Genomic DNA, 16,813 nt, shown 5'->3' with positions numbered 1-16,813 from the left:
TTCATCCCAGAATTCATAGAAAAAATAAAGAAAAATAAGTATGTTGCAGTAAGTGAATCCTATTGTAAGATCCAGATTTATTATAGTTCACTAAAACTAAAACCATAAAATTATTTTCATTTTGAAATTAAATAAAAATTAATAATATATTAACAACTTTTAATTTTATTTCAGCTATTTGCCAAGGCAACATTTCTCATTTTCATTTAGTTTAACTTGATGTACTAAAATAACAAACACTAAAACTGAAATTGAAAATTACATAGACATTTAATTGAATTTTAATTTAATCAAAAATACAGAACAATATTACTAAAACTTTAAATAAATAATAAATGAAATAATAATAACAAATATATAATAAAATAATAAAAAACAGAAAATACAAGAATAAAAATGTATTAATATTATAGTTTTATTAATATTCATATAATTTTTCAAACTATAATATTAGCTTGATACTAAAACAACACTGGTAGTAACATTATGATTATTTCCTTATCTCATTATTTTAATGACAAATTTAGCATTTTGCCCTCAAATTGTTCTTACTGCAGTGTTTCTAGATATTTTTTTTTGTTACTTACTGTAATGCAATGTTTGTTTTGTTTTTTTAAACAATATATTGGTGTAATATATACCTAAAAACCGGTTTCCTCTACACATTAAATACTTTATTTTTCATTTATTTTGATCTTGAGATGAAATATGAGCTGAACAGGTTTTGTGAGATTCACCCTATTATTCTGAAGCCTGGAGCTCGTCATTGTATAAAAGTGAAGGTTTAGTGCTTCAGATAATTCTGCAGCTATTAACACACTTGAGTGATGGCTGTTTACATGCATGAACACGTGACCCGCATCCACCCCCGTATCAGTTGTGTGCTTCTGCCACAGAATAAAGCCATGAATGAAAGAGTGATGATCTCTGAAACACAAGCGTTCATCAAAACAGTGGTTATGTTCCTGACCGGTCTTCATAGGCAGCAAGATCATGCTGCCTCTTAAAATGCCTTTTATTGGCCAAATTATAAGGAAGCATCACATGTACACTTTGCAGAAAGACAATCCAACAATACTTTGCTATCTGCTCAGCTAAAATAAATGACAAATGTAATGATAAATATAATTCATCCAATACAGAGTTATTTTAGCACCATTGTAGTATTTATTAATATTTTGAATTAGCTTTTATTTGGATATTTTCATATATATTTACTGAAAGGCATATACATTAATATTCAACTTATTAGAACTTAAACTAAAATTTCAACATTTCTACTTTTCATGTTTAAGTTCTAATACTTGTCTTTTATTTCAGCTTTTTAGTAAACTATTTGTAAATGTTTCTAGTTTTAGATAACAACACTGATTCTATACCAAAAAGAGTATTTTACAAAATACACTTCTACAAGCTCGGTGATAACAACATCAAAGATGGTGGCCGAAATCAGAAAAAGAATATAGACATAATTCATTCAATACAACAAAAAAGAGAGTAATTACTCAATATTTGATTGACTATATCACATTTGACCCATTATTTGTCTGGCTATATCATTGCATAGCGCTGACTCTTGAAATCAACAGTCGTGTCTCCCATGTGTTCTGCATAAAAAGCCATGTTGATATAAAATAGATTTGCTTCATATGTAGAGCGTTCCAAATCAATCACTTATGAGGTTTCATGTCAGTTAGAACGCTGCCTTAAAAGGCAGTAGACAGCAAGGCAGCTTGCTAGTTATTGGAGCAGAGCCATTATGTTTGGTTAATGGAGTTCTGTGCACCGTCTAACCGTCGACACTCTTCTGACCTCACAAATCAAAGTGTACGACATGCCAGGAGGTCCTGGAAGTGTTTGTCACAACCTCTTAGGTGATCATACCACATATGTCTGAACAATCTTTACTGATCGTTCGCTAGCCAACAAGCACAAAAGCTTCCCTGATGTGCTGAATCAAACTGCACCTTCTTATTCTTGTCCTACTTGCTCTTTTGAGTCGATAATCACCGTCATCATAACGACAGTCATACGTGATAAGTGGACCTCTGTAGATAACCCTGCACCGTTGTTATTTGGGGGCTTTGTTGCTGCTCTCTTCTGTCTAGGTTTGTCTGTCTGTGTGTCTGTCTCTCCATGAAACCTTCAAGTCATTCTTTCACAGCCTTAATCATTCCCTCCAAAGCCATTTGTATGGCAGTGTGTGTTGCCATGGCAACGCCTTTCATCAATCACCATTTTAGTGCCGAAAGTGAATATGAATAATGTTTTATTTACACACACAAGTGTCCCATTTTATGCATTTCCATTTATCAGAACTGCTTTATATGAAACAAATGGCTAAATCAACCTTCCAACAGTCAACAAACATGCCATCTCATTAAACGGAAATATTTTTCCACCTAATGTAATTTTATCTTGTTATGGCATGGCAACTGTCTGAACCACCTTTATGTGAAATAAAAAAAAGGAATCAGAATATTCTCATTTCATAGGCAATTCCTATGTGATGAAATGAGCTAATGGGAAAAAAAAATGTGTTCCTATGCTAATGCTGGAATGATTAAGCTGTTTTACATTATAGAGTGTAATCCAATAGACCGGTAACCCCGAAGAAGGGATCATTAGGATTCAGTCTATTCATGCTGCGGATGCTCCGTAGGCAGGAGATGATGTGCCCTTCCCCCTAATGAATGAAAATCAGCCATGCCAGGCTGCCCCAGCACCAAAAAAAAATCCCACAATTCCTTTCTTATTTACAGAAACGAGATATAGGGGTGCTGCTATATTAGGCAAGGTGCTCTTGATTTTATTCTCCTCCAAAACCCTTCACGGTCTCTCTGAGTGTGTGCCTGCCCTGCCTAATCAGCCCTTTTGTACTTCACAAACAATCATGAAATTTTTATCAGCACGCTGCTTCTTGCAGCTGCACTGGAATGAGGGGATTAGAGCGCGTTGAAACTAGGCTGCCGGGCGCGAGACCAGTGCGGGACGATAGTGCGCGCAGGTTAATTTCATTACGACGCCAACTCGGGACCAGGAGATGCCGCCGGGGGAGCTTATCGCTCAGCTGGCCAACGGGAGGGAAGGCGCGCTAAAATACGAGGGCTTCGCGATGGCTTCTTCTGTCGGGGGAAGGCAGGTGAATCTCAGCCGGATGATGATGATGATGATGCTGGAGAGGATGTGAGGGGATGATTCTCTCTGGTGAGGAAGAGGAGGCGCCGTTCCGTCTCCAGCCAACGGATTCCATGGACACAGGTGCCCATTTCGGTACTTGAGGTGTGTGCGCGTTTGTGTAAATGCGCGAGATTAGAGATGCCAAAAGGAGACCGCGCAAACTGAAAGGCTGAGAACAACAGGGTGAAAGAGCGAGAGGGTGAAATTTTCAAGCACAGCCCTGCTTTTCCGGTCAGTGGGAGAGCAAGAGCAAGCGAGAGAGAGAAAGATTTGTGTGTGTGTGTGTGTGTGTGACAGCGTTCCCTCAGTGCGTAGCGGAGAGACAGGTCTGCGCGCTGACACTCACTCCAACGGACTGATGCGCTCTGGAGCTGCGAGCAGGACCCTCTGGGAGACGTTTGTCGCTCAAACTGCCGGAGATGCTTTGAAGACCGGATCTCTGCGCTACACGTGTTGAATCGCATACCTGCGTATCCCTCTGCATCTTAGATCACTCCACACGCTCGCGCGATCGTGCAAACCATGGATGCTCTGGCCAACGACACGGACGGACTGGAAAACTCCTTGAAGTACTCCAAGTGTGACCAGACGGAGAAGATGTGGATTAGGCTGAAAGGAATGTAAGTGCTTCTTGTTTCCTACTCTTTCGTCGGCAGCACTCGGTTTGATTCCTGCACTGCAGAGCGGTGTGGTTGTGTTCACTGTACGCTGTGATGCTGGGAGTGGGGGAATCTTGACTCTTGGGGCAGCAAGTGTGTGAACGTAATACTAATGAGACTGTCAAGCCTAATCAAGCAATGTTGTTGTTCACATGCTTGCTTCTGCTGACAGTTTTGCTTAATAAATTCATATGAGTCTTAGTGTTGAGGTTCTGCGGTGTTTGGATTGGGTCATTTTGTGGAGAAACTTTAACAATCCCAACGTCATTTGTGGATTTAATTTTTAATGCGCACCTCGAACATTACATTTCACCACAAACTCGGTAGTTACAACAGTTGTAGTTAACAATAGTGTTGTGCACAACAGTACTTTAAGGTCAGTTTAACATAATTTTAAGATAACTAAATATTCCAAATTAATTTTCAGCCACAATAAATAATAATAGATCAGTTATCACACGTTATACTACAAACAGAACTAAAAGGATATACCCTTGCATAAAACTACAAAATATTTTTAAGTATTGTTAGTTGTTGTGCAATTTAATTAACACAAATTTAATATTAACTAAGCATTTCAACTTATTTTTCAACAATGAATCAAACTTAAGTGCTATTTTAATATTATTGATATACTAGTTTTTAATATTTTAAATTAGATTTTATATTGATATTTTCCAGTGTCATTTTAATTTGACAGTTTTTTGTAATTCTTTTTATTTTTATTCATTTTTTAAAAATATATCTACATAGTTTTATATATAATTTTATTTTGTATATGCTGCATTGTCAACTAGCTGAAATAAGCTTGATTTTTTTTATATGTATTTTTTTCAGTTAATGTTTATAATTTTTAATTTGAAAGTTTTTCAGTTAATGTTTTTTTCCTGGTTTTAGTTAAAAAAAAACTGCTCTGCTTTATATTCAAAACAGCAACAAAATAATATTCTCTTGACTCTTTATTCAGTATGAATGATGTACAATATTAATTTATTTTTGTAACAGCAATAAATTCATTTTCCAGCGTAAAAATGACCTTCTAGTTGTTGCTAAAACAACCTTCAGTCTGATGTTAAATGCATTGGTCCTGAAGCAGAGGGCAATTTAATCAGATGTTATGACCTACAACAGAAGGAAATTTGTGGAAGTCACTGAATGGCTGATCCCTGGATTTAAACCAGTCTAGCTCCATCACCTCCCTGCAAAGCTCATCCAAGCCTCTTTGGTGAGCTCCATCTATCTCTATAGACCGATCACACTCTTCAGTTCATCCCATCTGAGGATGCACAATGTCGTTTTGGGATGTGTTGAAACGGCCCTCCTGCTCAGTATCCAGGCCACAGTTGTTCATCAGAAACTCCTAGTTGGAATAAACACAATCAAAATCAAACTGAATTATGTAGGATGTTTAATATATAATGAAATATATTAGCTAATGATTTGCAATATGTTCCAATGCCTCTATGCTCAGCGAGAGCTCTAGATTTTCATTCTAAATCTCATCAGATAACAGCAGCTTCATATGATGACTAATTCACTGCAGCGGGAAAGTGAGAATTCCTTGAGATCCTGGCTTTGTTCACACTGGAAACAGAGCATGCTGTTCTTGTCAGTCCTGTCCTTTACATACGTAAAACTACTTTCTCCCATGGCATGTGCTCATTATGGCTGCAAGCTAATGTGCTTTCATTTTTTGTCTTACAGGCAGAAGTATAAAAGCACATCTCAAAGGTAAGTCCAAAGTTGGTCTCTATTTGTGTCACAGCAATTCATTGGACCAAATGAACATTTCATGCATGACAAGTAATGCAGGCTAGATGAATCTAACCGCAATCTTATCACTCCAGCTGGGTCACTAATGGTTTCATTGCCACCTCAATAGTGTGGGGGTTGCGTAATGGGTAAAGATCTGGCGTGCTAAAGTGAAGGTTGCAGCTAAAATCATGATTAAATAGGCCGATCAAGGAGCTGGAGAGATATTGACATTACAATCCAGCTCTTTCACCTGTGCCAATGAACATGGTGCTCCAAGGAGGCCGTCTCTGTAATTAGGCTTTGTTTAACGGCTAAGCATCTCGATCCAGACAAAATATCATCCAGGAACGAGACATTGGTGTTCTTCCATTTCTATGTGTGACAGCCCACACAATACAAACTGCACTCACTGTCTGATGCATGATGTACGGATTACAGAAGTGGGGCAGCTCTGGAATGGAACATTGAAGAGATTATCGCAACGCTTGCATGGCAGCTCTGTATTGATATTCCTCAAACATTCTGCTTAGGGTTTGTTCTAAAGCCCTGACATTAAGTATTGAACATGTGCTATTGATTCAGCCCAAACCGTTTAACATACAGACTTTATTTAAACTGTTTGGTGGATAATGTTAGCTTTGGGTGTGCTTTTGTAAACTGTAAGCTTTCATAGAACATTGATACACTCTTAAAAATAAAGGTTCTTTATTGGAATCTGTGGTTCCACAAAGAACCTTTAACAAGGAACCTTTCCATTGCACAAAAGGTTATTTATAGTGGGAAAAAAAAGTTTTTTTAGATTATTAAAATAGTACAAAAAATGGTGCTTTTAAGAACTGTTCACTGAAAGGGGAACCAAATGGTTCTTTTATGGCATCACTGCAAAAACCACTTGTTAGAATCTTTATTTTTGAGTAGAGCACTCTTCTTTCCTATATCTATTTGAATACTGAACTGTATTCAGTCTTGTCTTCATACATAGGCACATGCCTTCTAAGGCAGCATTCTACAGTAACCTGAGATGGAGACTTGACTTAAATGATTTTAAACAGAGTTTTGTATAAATATAGTTAGGATTACAGCACAATACATACAGCAACATACATAGCATACACAAATTTTAAGTAAAATAGTCAGTTGTCAGTTAAATTGAACTTTTTTTGAGTGTTGACAATGACATACTGTGCCTTCCGAAGTTTGGGTGGGGTTTTGGAAAATATTAGCATACATTTCAAAGAATTTCCTGACATAAATACATCATAATTTTTGATTATCATGACATCATAATGGCACATACATAGAGTCATTATATTCATGTGCCTTTAATTACTGGATTAAACTGGTTTAGGTTTCTTTCCTAAAGATAGCTTTTCTGATTGCCAGTTAGAACAAAGCTTAGAGATGGTTTCGAAATAGCTCTAGTGTTTGTTTTTCTGAATTAATTTTCTTTATTTCATAAAATGTTAGCATAGTTTTTCATAGTTCTTACCAAGATGGCGCCGAGCATGGCAGCCGTGCTGCGAGCTCCAAGAAAACTCTGCAGTTTTTCTTATGTTTCTTATGTTTTATTTGTTATTTTGTTGTTTCACGTGTTAGATGTTGTCAGTATAACTGTCTACGATAGACACACGCTTTTGAACATTGGTTCCTTCGTCGCGCAACGCAAACCGGACTTTGAGTTCCTGAACGCCGGCGCCTTGTTTACAGACACCGCATCAGAGCCCTTTGTCTGGGCCGCACGATCGCGACCGAGGAAACGCCGCCGGAAAAGGGGGAAGAGAGCCGGCGTCCTTGTCAGACTCAGACGCCGTCCCCTCCGACCTCCTCTCCCAACTATTTTGCTGGCTAACGTTCAGTCACTGGACAACAAACTCTGTGAACTGCGGGCACGCATCTCATACCAACGGGAAACAAGGGACTGCTGCATTATTTGCCTCACAGAAACCTGGATGTCTGCAGTGGTTCCAGACTCGGCCATCGAGCTTACGGGGTTCTCCGTGCACCGCTCGGACAGAACGAAAGAGCTCACAGGGAAAAGCAGAGGTGGGGGCGTCTGTTTATTTATCAACAACTCGTGGTGTGATGAACGGAACCTACACTCTATTAAATCCTCCTGCTCCCCTGATCTGGAATTTCATATGCTTCTGTGTCGACCATTCTGGCTACCGAGGGAATTTACAGCGATCATAATCACAGCTGTTTACATTCCCCCTCAAGCCAACACAGACCAGGCACTTAAGGAACTGTATGGGAATATAAGCGAGCAGGAAACCGCGTACCCAGATGCAGCGTTTATTGTTACGGGGGACTTCAACAAAGCCAACTTCAGAACAATAGCTCCAAAATACTTCCAACACATCACCATCAACACGCGTGGTGATCGTGTACTTGATCACTGCTACTCTCCATTCCGGGACGCCTACAAATCGCTCCCCCGCCCACCTTTCGGCAAATCGGACCACTCTTCCGTTCTGCTCCTGCCTGCTTATAGGCAGAAACTGAAACGAGAAGCACCCGCCCTCAGGACAATTCAATGCTGGTCGGACCAATCAGACGCTATACTACAGGACTGTTTTGATCACGTGGACTGGGACATGTTCCGGGCAGCGTCTGATGACGACATAGAGGCGTACTCAGATACTGTAACGTGTTTCATCAGGAAGTGTGTAGAGGATGTAGTACCGACAAAAACAATCCGCATCTACCCCAACCAAAAACCGTGGATTAACAGCGATGTTCGAGCAGCCTTGTCAGCGCGGACATCTGCCTTTAAATCCGGAAACTCTGACGATCACAAACAAGCCAGTTACGATCTCAGGAAATCAATCAAAGCTGCCAAACGACAATATAAAAACAAAGTTGAAGAACAATTCAAAACCAACAACGCAAGAAGCATGTGGCAGGGTATCAATAACATCACAGATTTCAGAGGGAATAAACCAGCTACTGTGAACATTGCCGCCTCTGTACCGGACGAACTTAATCACTTTTATGCTCGTTTCGAGGCTCACAACACCGCTCACACAGAGCGCGCTCCCGCGGCTGTAGCAGAAGAGGCGAGCGCACTTTCCTTTTCTGTCGCAGATGTAACCCGATCCTTCCGACGGGTGAACATCCGCAAGGCTGTGGGTCCCGATGGCATCCCAGGCCGTGTGCTCCGAGCATGCGCATTCCAACTGGCCGGGGTTTTCACAGACATTTTTAACCTTTCCCTCTCTCTGTCTGTGGTTCCCGCATGCTTCAAAAAATCCACCATTGTGCCCATACCAAAGAAAAATAAAATCACATGCTTGAATGACTGGAGGCCCATTGCTCTGACACCCATCTTCAGCAAATGCTTTGAGAAACTCATCAGAGACTACATCTGCTCTGTGCTGCCTGACTCACTGGATCCCCTACAATTTGCATATCGCAGAAACCGTTCCACAGACGATGCTATTGCCTTCACCCTGCACACTGCTCTCTCCCACCTGGAAAATAAGAACACCTATGTGAGAATGCTGTTTGTGGACTACAGCTCAGCATTCAATACCATAGTGCCTGCCACACTGGTTGAGAAGCTCCAGACTCTGGGACTAAACGGATCTCTGTGCAGCTGGATCCTGGACTTCCTGACAGGCAGATGTCAGGTGGTCAGAATGGGCAATAACACTTCATCCCCGCTGACCCTCAACACTGGTGCTCCTCAGGGCTGCGTCCTCAGCCCACTCCTGTACTCCCTGTACACACACGACTGTACAGCAACACACAGCTCCAACGTCATCGTCAAATTTGCTGACGACACAACGGTGATAGGCCTGATCACTGACAACGATGAGACGGCCTACAGAGAGGAGGTGAGAACCCTGACTAAATGGTGTCAAGAGAACCACCTCTCACTCAACATCGACAAGACCAAGGAGCTGGTGGTGGATTTCAGGAGACAGAGCAGAGAACACACACCCATCACCATCGACATGACTCCTGTGGAGCGAGTAAATAGCTTCAAATTCCTCGGTGTTCACATCACTGAGGATCTCACATGGTCCGCTCATACAGATGCAGTGCTGAAGAAGACACACCAACGCCTCTTCTTCCTGAGACGGCTGAGGAAGTTTGGAATGAGCCCCAGCATCCTCAGATCATTCTACACCTGCACTGTGGAGAGCATCCTGACAGGCTGCATCACCGCCTGGTTTGGAAACAGCACTGCTGGCAACCGCAAAGCTCTGCAAAGGGTCGTGCGAACTGCCCGTCACATTGTTGGAGGTGAGCTTCCCTCCCTCCAGGACATCTACACCAGGCGGTGTATAAAGAAAGCCCGGAGGATCATCAATGACTCCAGCCACCCGTCCCACAGACTGCTCTCTCTGCTGCCCTCAGGAAGACGTCTCCGCAGCATCCGATCCCGCACTAGCCGACTGAGGGATAGCTTTTTTCCTCAGGCTATCAGGCTAATGAACAGTAAAAACTAATACACCCTACAGCACACTCCCACTTTACAATATACCACGCACTGCACTTTAATTCCAATACAGTTCAAACTGGACTACCAGTACACTACTGCACAAATACAACAATCTTTTTGCCAGCACTGGATACCATCCAATGCACATCCATGACATTTGCACACCCGGTTTATATATAATCTGCTGCATCTTCGCATATTACTGTGTGTATATAACGTAGAATGTGTACTACATACTGTGTATAATGTGTATCGTAACTGTATGTCTGTCTAATAGTACACTATGTGTACTGAGTATATGTATGTGTATATTACACATTGTCATCTGTATAAGTCTGTACGTATGTATGGTAATGTCTATATGTAAATTGTTTATATGTAAATTGTCTATATGTAAATTGTTTCTGCAGTGTCTGGAGCACGCTCTCAAGAATTTCACTCACGAAGGCACACGTGCTGTGGTGATGTGACAATAAAAGTGATTTGATTTGATTTGATTTGTTCCTTATGAATTAAATCCCAAAATTATAAGGATTTTGGCGTAAATAAATTTTTTGTAGTGCTTTATATTATACAGATTGTTTCAAATTAGCTTCACACTAATAATCAAGAAAATAATAGTGTTAATGCTGTAAAATTAATCAGTTATGAAATTATTTCAATTCAGCCAAGCAGCTCTACAGAAGACAATAGTGTCATTATTCAGCTCAAGCTAGTTCAATGTTGATTCGATTCAGATCAATAACTGTTTCAATGCTGGTTTTGGAGCATCATGATAACGGCAAATGCATTTTTTCTTTCTTACCACAACTAAATCCTTACTTAAAACTTTAACAAAATTCCTGCCTTGCGACTTGCGAAATTTAGAGACACATATTAAGTAAATAATAGCCAGATAATCATAAATTAATAATATCTGCCAAGCCATTCAAAGTACATAGTAAAGATGTAGTGCATAAATAAAACAAGTGGCATTGCATTTTCTCTCTCACACACACACACGCAAAGCATTACTGACACTGAAGAGCCCTGATGCCTTCACTGGCCCTCCTCTGTGTGGAAACCTCTGTCAAGCTCTTATGTGAAGGCCAATCAGAGCAGTCTAGTTCAGGTGAAGTGGCCCTCACACACCCCCACATTACTGCCTCTGATGCTAAACGCTCGCCTGCCCTCACTAACAGCCCCACATTTATGTAATGCACGCTGAGAGGTGCTGCTCAACAATGGCTTTCCTTCAAAGCACAGCTCTCCACTATCAGTTAGGCGGACCTCAGCGTGTGCACTTCAGAGTGTCTCTGGAGAGGACAAAAACATCTCTGCATCAATATCCACCTCAGGAAACCTCAGTCGATCGGTAATTCATGTGACAAAATCAGTCATGTCCCGCAGGTGGGAGAGGTTTATGAGGAAACCAGTAGTTACTGTAATTGGGCGAACCACTCATAATCTGTCATGAACAAGTCCAGGTGACATTTCATCCCAAATTCAAAAGAAATAAGAAATACATTTCGCTTAAAGACAACAAAATCTTCCTTAGGACTATTGGAATTTTTATAACATTATTTCCCCCTTAAATTTACATTAAAAACAAAAAGTAAAAAAATGTGTTATGGAAAAAGCAAACTGTGTATTATTGTTTATGCCATGGTGGAATTTATGCTTGTTAAAATAAATTCGACCAACATAAATATATGTGTTGGATTACAGTATTTTTGAATTATGAGAATCAGCATTGTGAATAATGGGGTTGTTGTTGATTTTTTTAATGTGCTGTGTAAAAAAACTATATATTGTTGTTTATGTTATTGTGGAATTTATGATGGTTAAAATATATTTATATTGGATTACAGTAATTTTCAATGATTAGAATCAGAATTGAGAATAATCTGTTGTTGAAAAATAAAAACTATATATTGTTTATGTTATTGTGGAATTTATGTTGGTTAAAATGAATTTGACCAGCATATATATGTATTACATTAATTGATTAATTAATTAAATTTTTATAACAAGAATCAGCATTAACAATAATGGGATTAAAAAAAAGATCAAATCAAAAGTAAAATGTCCCATGCATTGTTTTATGACAGTTTCTCCCTTAATCTCAAATATAATACATAAATAAATAGATAGATAGATTGATTAAATGTATTGTGATAAAAATATATACATTACTGTAAGAAACTAAATAAATAAATAACTCAAAAGTATATTATCCAGCTGTATTACAGCAATGACAATTTGCTGGTAAATTGTCTAATTGTTATGAAAATAATGCCACAATGAAAAAAAGGTACTAAAATTTTATTTCTGCTATGAAAAAAAAAAATCTATTATTTTTTCTCTTCGTTTTAAAATTTACATGACACAAACATGTATTCATGAGATTCATTTGTATAATAAGATTGCACCTCCAATTTTGTGAGTGGTTGTTTTGTAGTGTGAAAGGTATATTCAACCACAATTAGTCCTATAGTGTGAAATTAAATAGAATGTGAGGTGACAGCTCGAGACACCTTATAATGCAGAAGATAATCAATCCAACTAATTATATCAGCAGTGCTTTAAGCGCTGGGTGTTTAGCAAGCTGTCAGTAATGAATCATGTATGGTGGTCTGATTGATTAAATTACTCTAAATGATACTGAATTAAATTCTAGATGGTGTTAAAATGAATGATCCTCAGACAAATCTTTGGAAATATAGAAGATATGAGTAATATATCCACTAGAGGCCCCCATTAAACTGTCCCAACAAAGTTCACTGAAAATATTCACATGCAGTATGTGGCTTCTTACTAAAAAGCATATTAAATACAACCTTGTTCATCTCACTCTCTATTGACATCTATAGTTCCATGAGAAACCTTAAACACCAATGCAATCTTTACAATGCACAAAATATTCTTTATAGTGTAGAAAGATTATTTCTAAAAGGTCCTTTGGGGAACTGACTGGTTCTGACTTCAAAAAAACAAAAAACAAACAAAAATATACTTTCAGTACCTTTGTCTTTTATGGCAAAGTTACCGTTATTGTGGCGTCAATTTATTTGCACATGAAAGCAACTGCACACATTTTCTTTTCAAACCCTATTCTTGGTTTCAGCTACAGCAAAACCACTTGAGAGACACCAAAAGCTTGCTCGTACTGACCTTTACATTCGAGCAACGCTGTCTGTAAGGCTGTTGAGTATATATAAAAGTGTGAAGGGCTGAGTTGCAGCATTGTGTTGACCCTCTCTCTCTGAAAACACAATAGAAAAGAATAAAGCATAGTACACCGAGTGTCAAGTAGCCATCCAACAATTTCCTGCTGTGTTGTGTCATTAGCTATTGAAGTATAAAAGGCAATGTCTGAAACACAGGCTTGTGAGATGAAAACATTTTGAGATAAAGTATCAATTCCACACAAAATGTGCAGCATTTGCGTTTGTTTTTGTTGTGCGAGTGGTAAAAGGAAAGGAAAGAAAATTCAGAGATAAAGTATCAATTGTACACATAATGTACTTCAAAAATACTTCAAAAGATCATACCCAACAAACAGGGAACATTCTCAGAACATTCTGGCAAGGTTTTCTCAAAGTTCGAACAAACATTTTTCCAGTAATGTTAATAGAATGTTTGTTTAATGTTATCTGGTCTTTAAAAATGTTCTTAATTATATTTTTTTTTCCTGAAGTGTTTTTAGACGGTTGTCTAACATTTTTTAAATGTAACTGCTTATTTCATAAAGTTCAGAGAAAATTCAAAAGTAACATTCCGGTAATATTTGCAAAATTGTAAAATAGAATGTTGCCTTAACATTTGCATAATGAAGAAAAAAATTGGACGTTTTGAACGTTCAGAGAATAATTTTCAGAAACGGAATAGTAGCTAAATGTTTATAGAACATATTTTTGTTACCTGGATGAGAACTTTAGCCAGTGTCTGTCAGTTCTGAGGTACACTAATTTACTAATAAACATTGACCAAATGAACATTTTGCATGTACACTGTAAAAAAAAAAAAAAAAAAAAAAAAAAAGTTGGGCAAGCTTAAAAGTTTAAGGCTACCAGCTTCAGCAGATTTGTGAGTTTTCTCAACTTCTTGTTTTAAGTTTATACAACAAAAAGTTGAGAAATTTCCTAAAAAAATAAGTTGAGAAAACTCACAAATCTCCTGAAGTTGGTTGCCTTAAACTTTTAAGTTGGCTCAACTTTTCTTCTTTAATTTTTTTATTATTTTTTTTTTACAGTGTATGCACATTTTAAATGTACAGGCTTTCTCTTCTTGGAAAAATGACTGAATATATTGATGGCTGATCTTGCACTACAAAATTTTGTGCTTGTGATTAGCATTTATGGCTATTTAAAATCTATTTGTTATTTAAAACAGGCTTCTTCTTAAGCCAATGGCAGAATGAGCCCACAAGCGCATATTTTTTTGTGTTTCGATCATCATGCTGTGTGTATTTTAAAACTAGCTGCTAATGCGAGAAAGAAAATATGACATCTGCACAGTAGACCTTCCAGATATTTCTGCATTGTGTTGTGTGGGCTTCCTGTCAACAGGTTCCTGTCTCTCAGGCCTCGTACCACCTCTCCAGCATTTGCTAAAACATTCTAGTGACGTCTCCTGGCAACTGAGTGTTTCCTGTTCTCTGGATCTGTATTCATTTCAAGCTGTCCAGAAATTGGCAGATGTTAACAAACAGACCAGCATCCTTTGAGCAAAAAGGCTTTAGGGTCTTTGGATGTGTTACTTGAGCTCGTTTGGGAATGTGTAGTTTATTAATCTACTGTTGTTTCGGAGTTGTCAGAGAGGCGACCGTGAACATGCCAGAAGTGAGCGTCTGTTTCTGCTTCTTGTCAGAAATAAGCCACACAGTCTCTTGCATGTGGTGAGAATGAATGCTGTAGTTTATTTTATCCACTTCCTATGCATGTCTATGATTTACTCGAGAGCCATTTACTTTTGTTCCTTGTGTTTACTAAAGCAAGCTAAAAACCATGTTTGGGTTAGTGCACTTTTATTTAAGAAGTTCATTATAAAAATGGAGGTTCTGTCATCATTTACTCACTGTTATGTAATTCCAAAGTGAATAATGATCACAGCTGCCCTTGATCCCCATCCACTTTCATTATTAGAGGATTATGTTAAATGTATCCCTTTGTGCTCCATACAAAAAAATTATTCACAACATACGGGTGAGTAAATGATGACAAAACCTCAAATTTTGTGTGAATAGTCACTTTAATTCCTTATTTACACCGACAGCACACTTGTTGTGTGTTACACTTGTTACACTTGTTGACCACAAGAGACTTTTTCTTTTAGAAACATGAATAAATCTTACTGACCCCAAACGTTTGAAAGGTATTACTCTGCATAATGTTAATTTTAGCTGCAAGAAAAAATAGAACGATACCTTATTTTTATCTCATTTGTGATCATGTTTCTAAAACTTTAAAAGCCCACAAATAACATCAGGACATCCTACAGCAGGAGTGTCTTCACAACCTACAGTACATGAACCTCCATTGCTAAAATTGCTGTCAGTGTGAACGGGGCTTCAGCTGGCAGCGGAACAATTTGTTTAGTGGACTGGAATCCCAGAGCATGGCACCATATGTGTGGCCAGAACAATAAGCCTGTACGACAGTTATCTGCAGCTGTATTTAGAAGCCGTCCAGTGATCTGAGCAATTTCTTGAGAGCAGTTTAGACCATCATTTGTCCTTGCTGGTTTTATCTCTCTCTCTTCTCAGTTTTTAAAACCTCTCTTACTTTGTGTTTTATGTCCACCTGATGTTGACTGTCTAAATAGGGCCGACTGACTTTGACTTGATTAGATCATGACCTGGAGAGAGAATAGCTCCCTGACAAACAATTTTGCCTGAAAATGAAAGTGTAGCAATGCAATTACCATTTTCTCACATTCAATCAGCGAATGCTCGAGGCCTCTAATGATTTCGGCAAACAACCAAATCCTTGCTTTCTTAAAGAGGCTTTTTCTGTGTGATTGTGGAAGAATAAAGGAAGTACATTCATGACAATATCATCAATATATTGAGAGCACCTATCAAAAAGTGAAAATGCTAACTGTCCGTTCTCAATTATTTTATCAATTGCTATCAGTGTAAAGCTTCAAAGCACAAAAAGCTGGCTGTGAGCAATAAAAGAAACAGAAGTGAACAGAAAACAAAACAAAAACCCATTTATTCTTGATATCAGCACTATCCGCTCTGTGCTCACGTATGATGGTTGCTATAGCAACATGAATCACAGTGTAAGGCTATAAGGTTAAATTATGATTGTTTTATCAGAGATCGGAAGAAAACTGCTATGGCTGGCTATGGAAAAAAAAAACAAACAAACAGAGTCGTTAACAACTAAATGCGACACATTTTTGAATCTCTTTCTTTCCATGACATCATTTCAAATTTTCAGAGCTAAATTCAAGTGTTTTTTGTTTTTTTACAAGTCTGTCAAAAATAAAAGAACACAAGGCTTAGAAATGGTACTGCGGGAACTTCAGTGTGACTACCTCAACCTGAACAGCTTAAAAGAGAGTGTGAAAGAGAGCGAAAAAGAGATACTGAACCCAGGGGAAAATTGCATTTATCAGTGGTGGCTCATTCACAGCTCACGAGACTTAAAGGAGTAGCTCACTCAAATATGAAATGCTTTTACTCACCCTCATGCTTTTTCTAATCCATATGACATTGTTTCAAAAGGTGAGTTTTTTAATAAAAACTGGTAGATATTTTCTAAGAGCATTTTCCAAGTTTGAA

The 16,813-nt window shown here is 38.3% G+C and overlaps 1 protein-coding gene across 1 annotated transcript in view; it reads left to right on the top strand.

Moving 5' to 3' along the window:
• Positions 1-2,856: 2,856 nt before the first annotated feature.
• Positions 2,857-16,813, top strand: part of LOC306876951 (dual specificity calcium/calmodulin-dependent 3',5'-cyclic nucleotide phosphodiesterase 1A-like) — a 69,601-nt gene continuing 55,644 nt past the window's right edge. Inside the window, exons 1-2 of the mRNA XM_079428420.1 lie at positions 2,857-3,800; positions 5,544-5,570. Coding sequence (XP_079284546.1) covers positions 3,703-3,800; positions 5,544-5,570 — 125 coding nt within the window. The 5' untranslated portion in view covers positions 2,857-3,702. The remainder of the gene's footprint in view (positions 3,801-5,543; positions 5,571-16,813) is intronic.

Source organism: Barbus barbus (assembly GCF_936440315.1).
Source record: "Barbus barbus genome assembly, chromosome: 11".
NCBI lineage: Eukaryota > Metazoa > Chordata > Actinopteri > Cypriniformes > Cyprinidae > Barbus > Barbus barbus.
The sequence above is the reverse complement of the archived record's forward strand: the minus strand, read 5'-3'. Positions and strand labels throughout refer to the sequence as shown.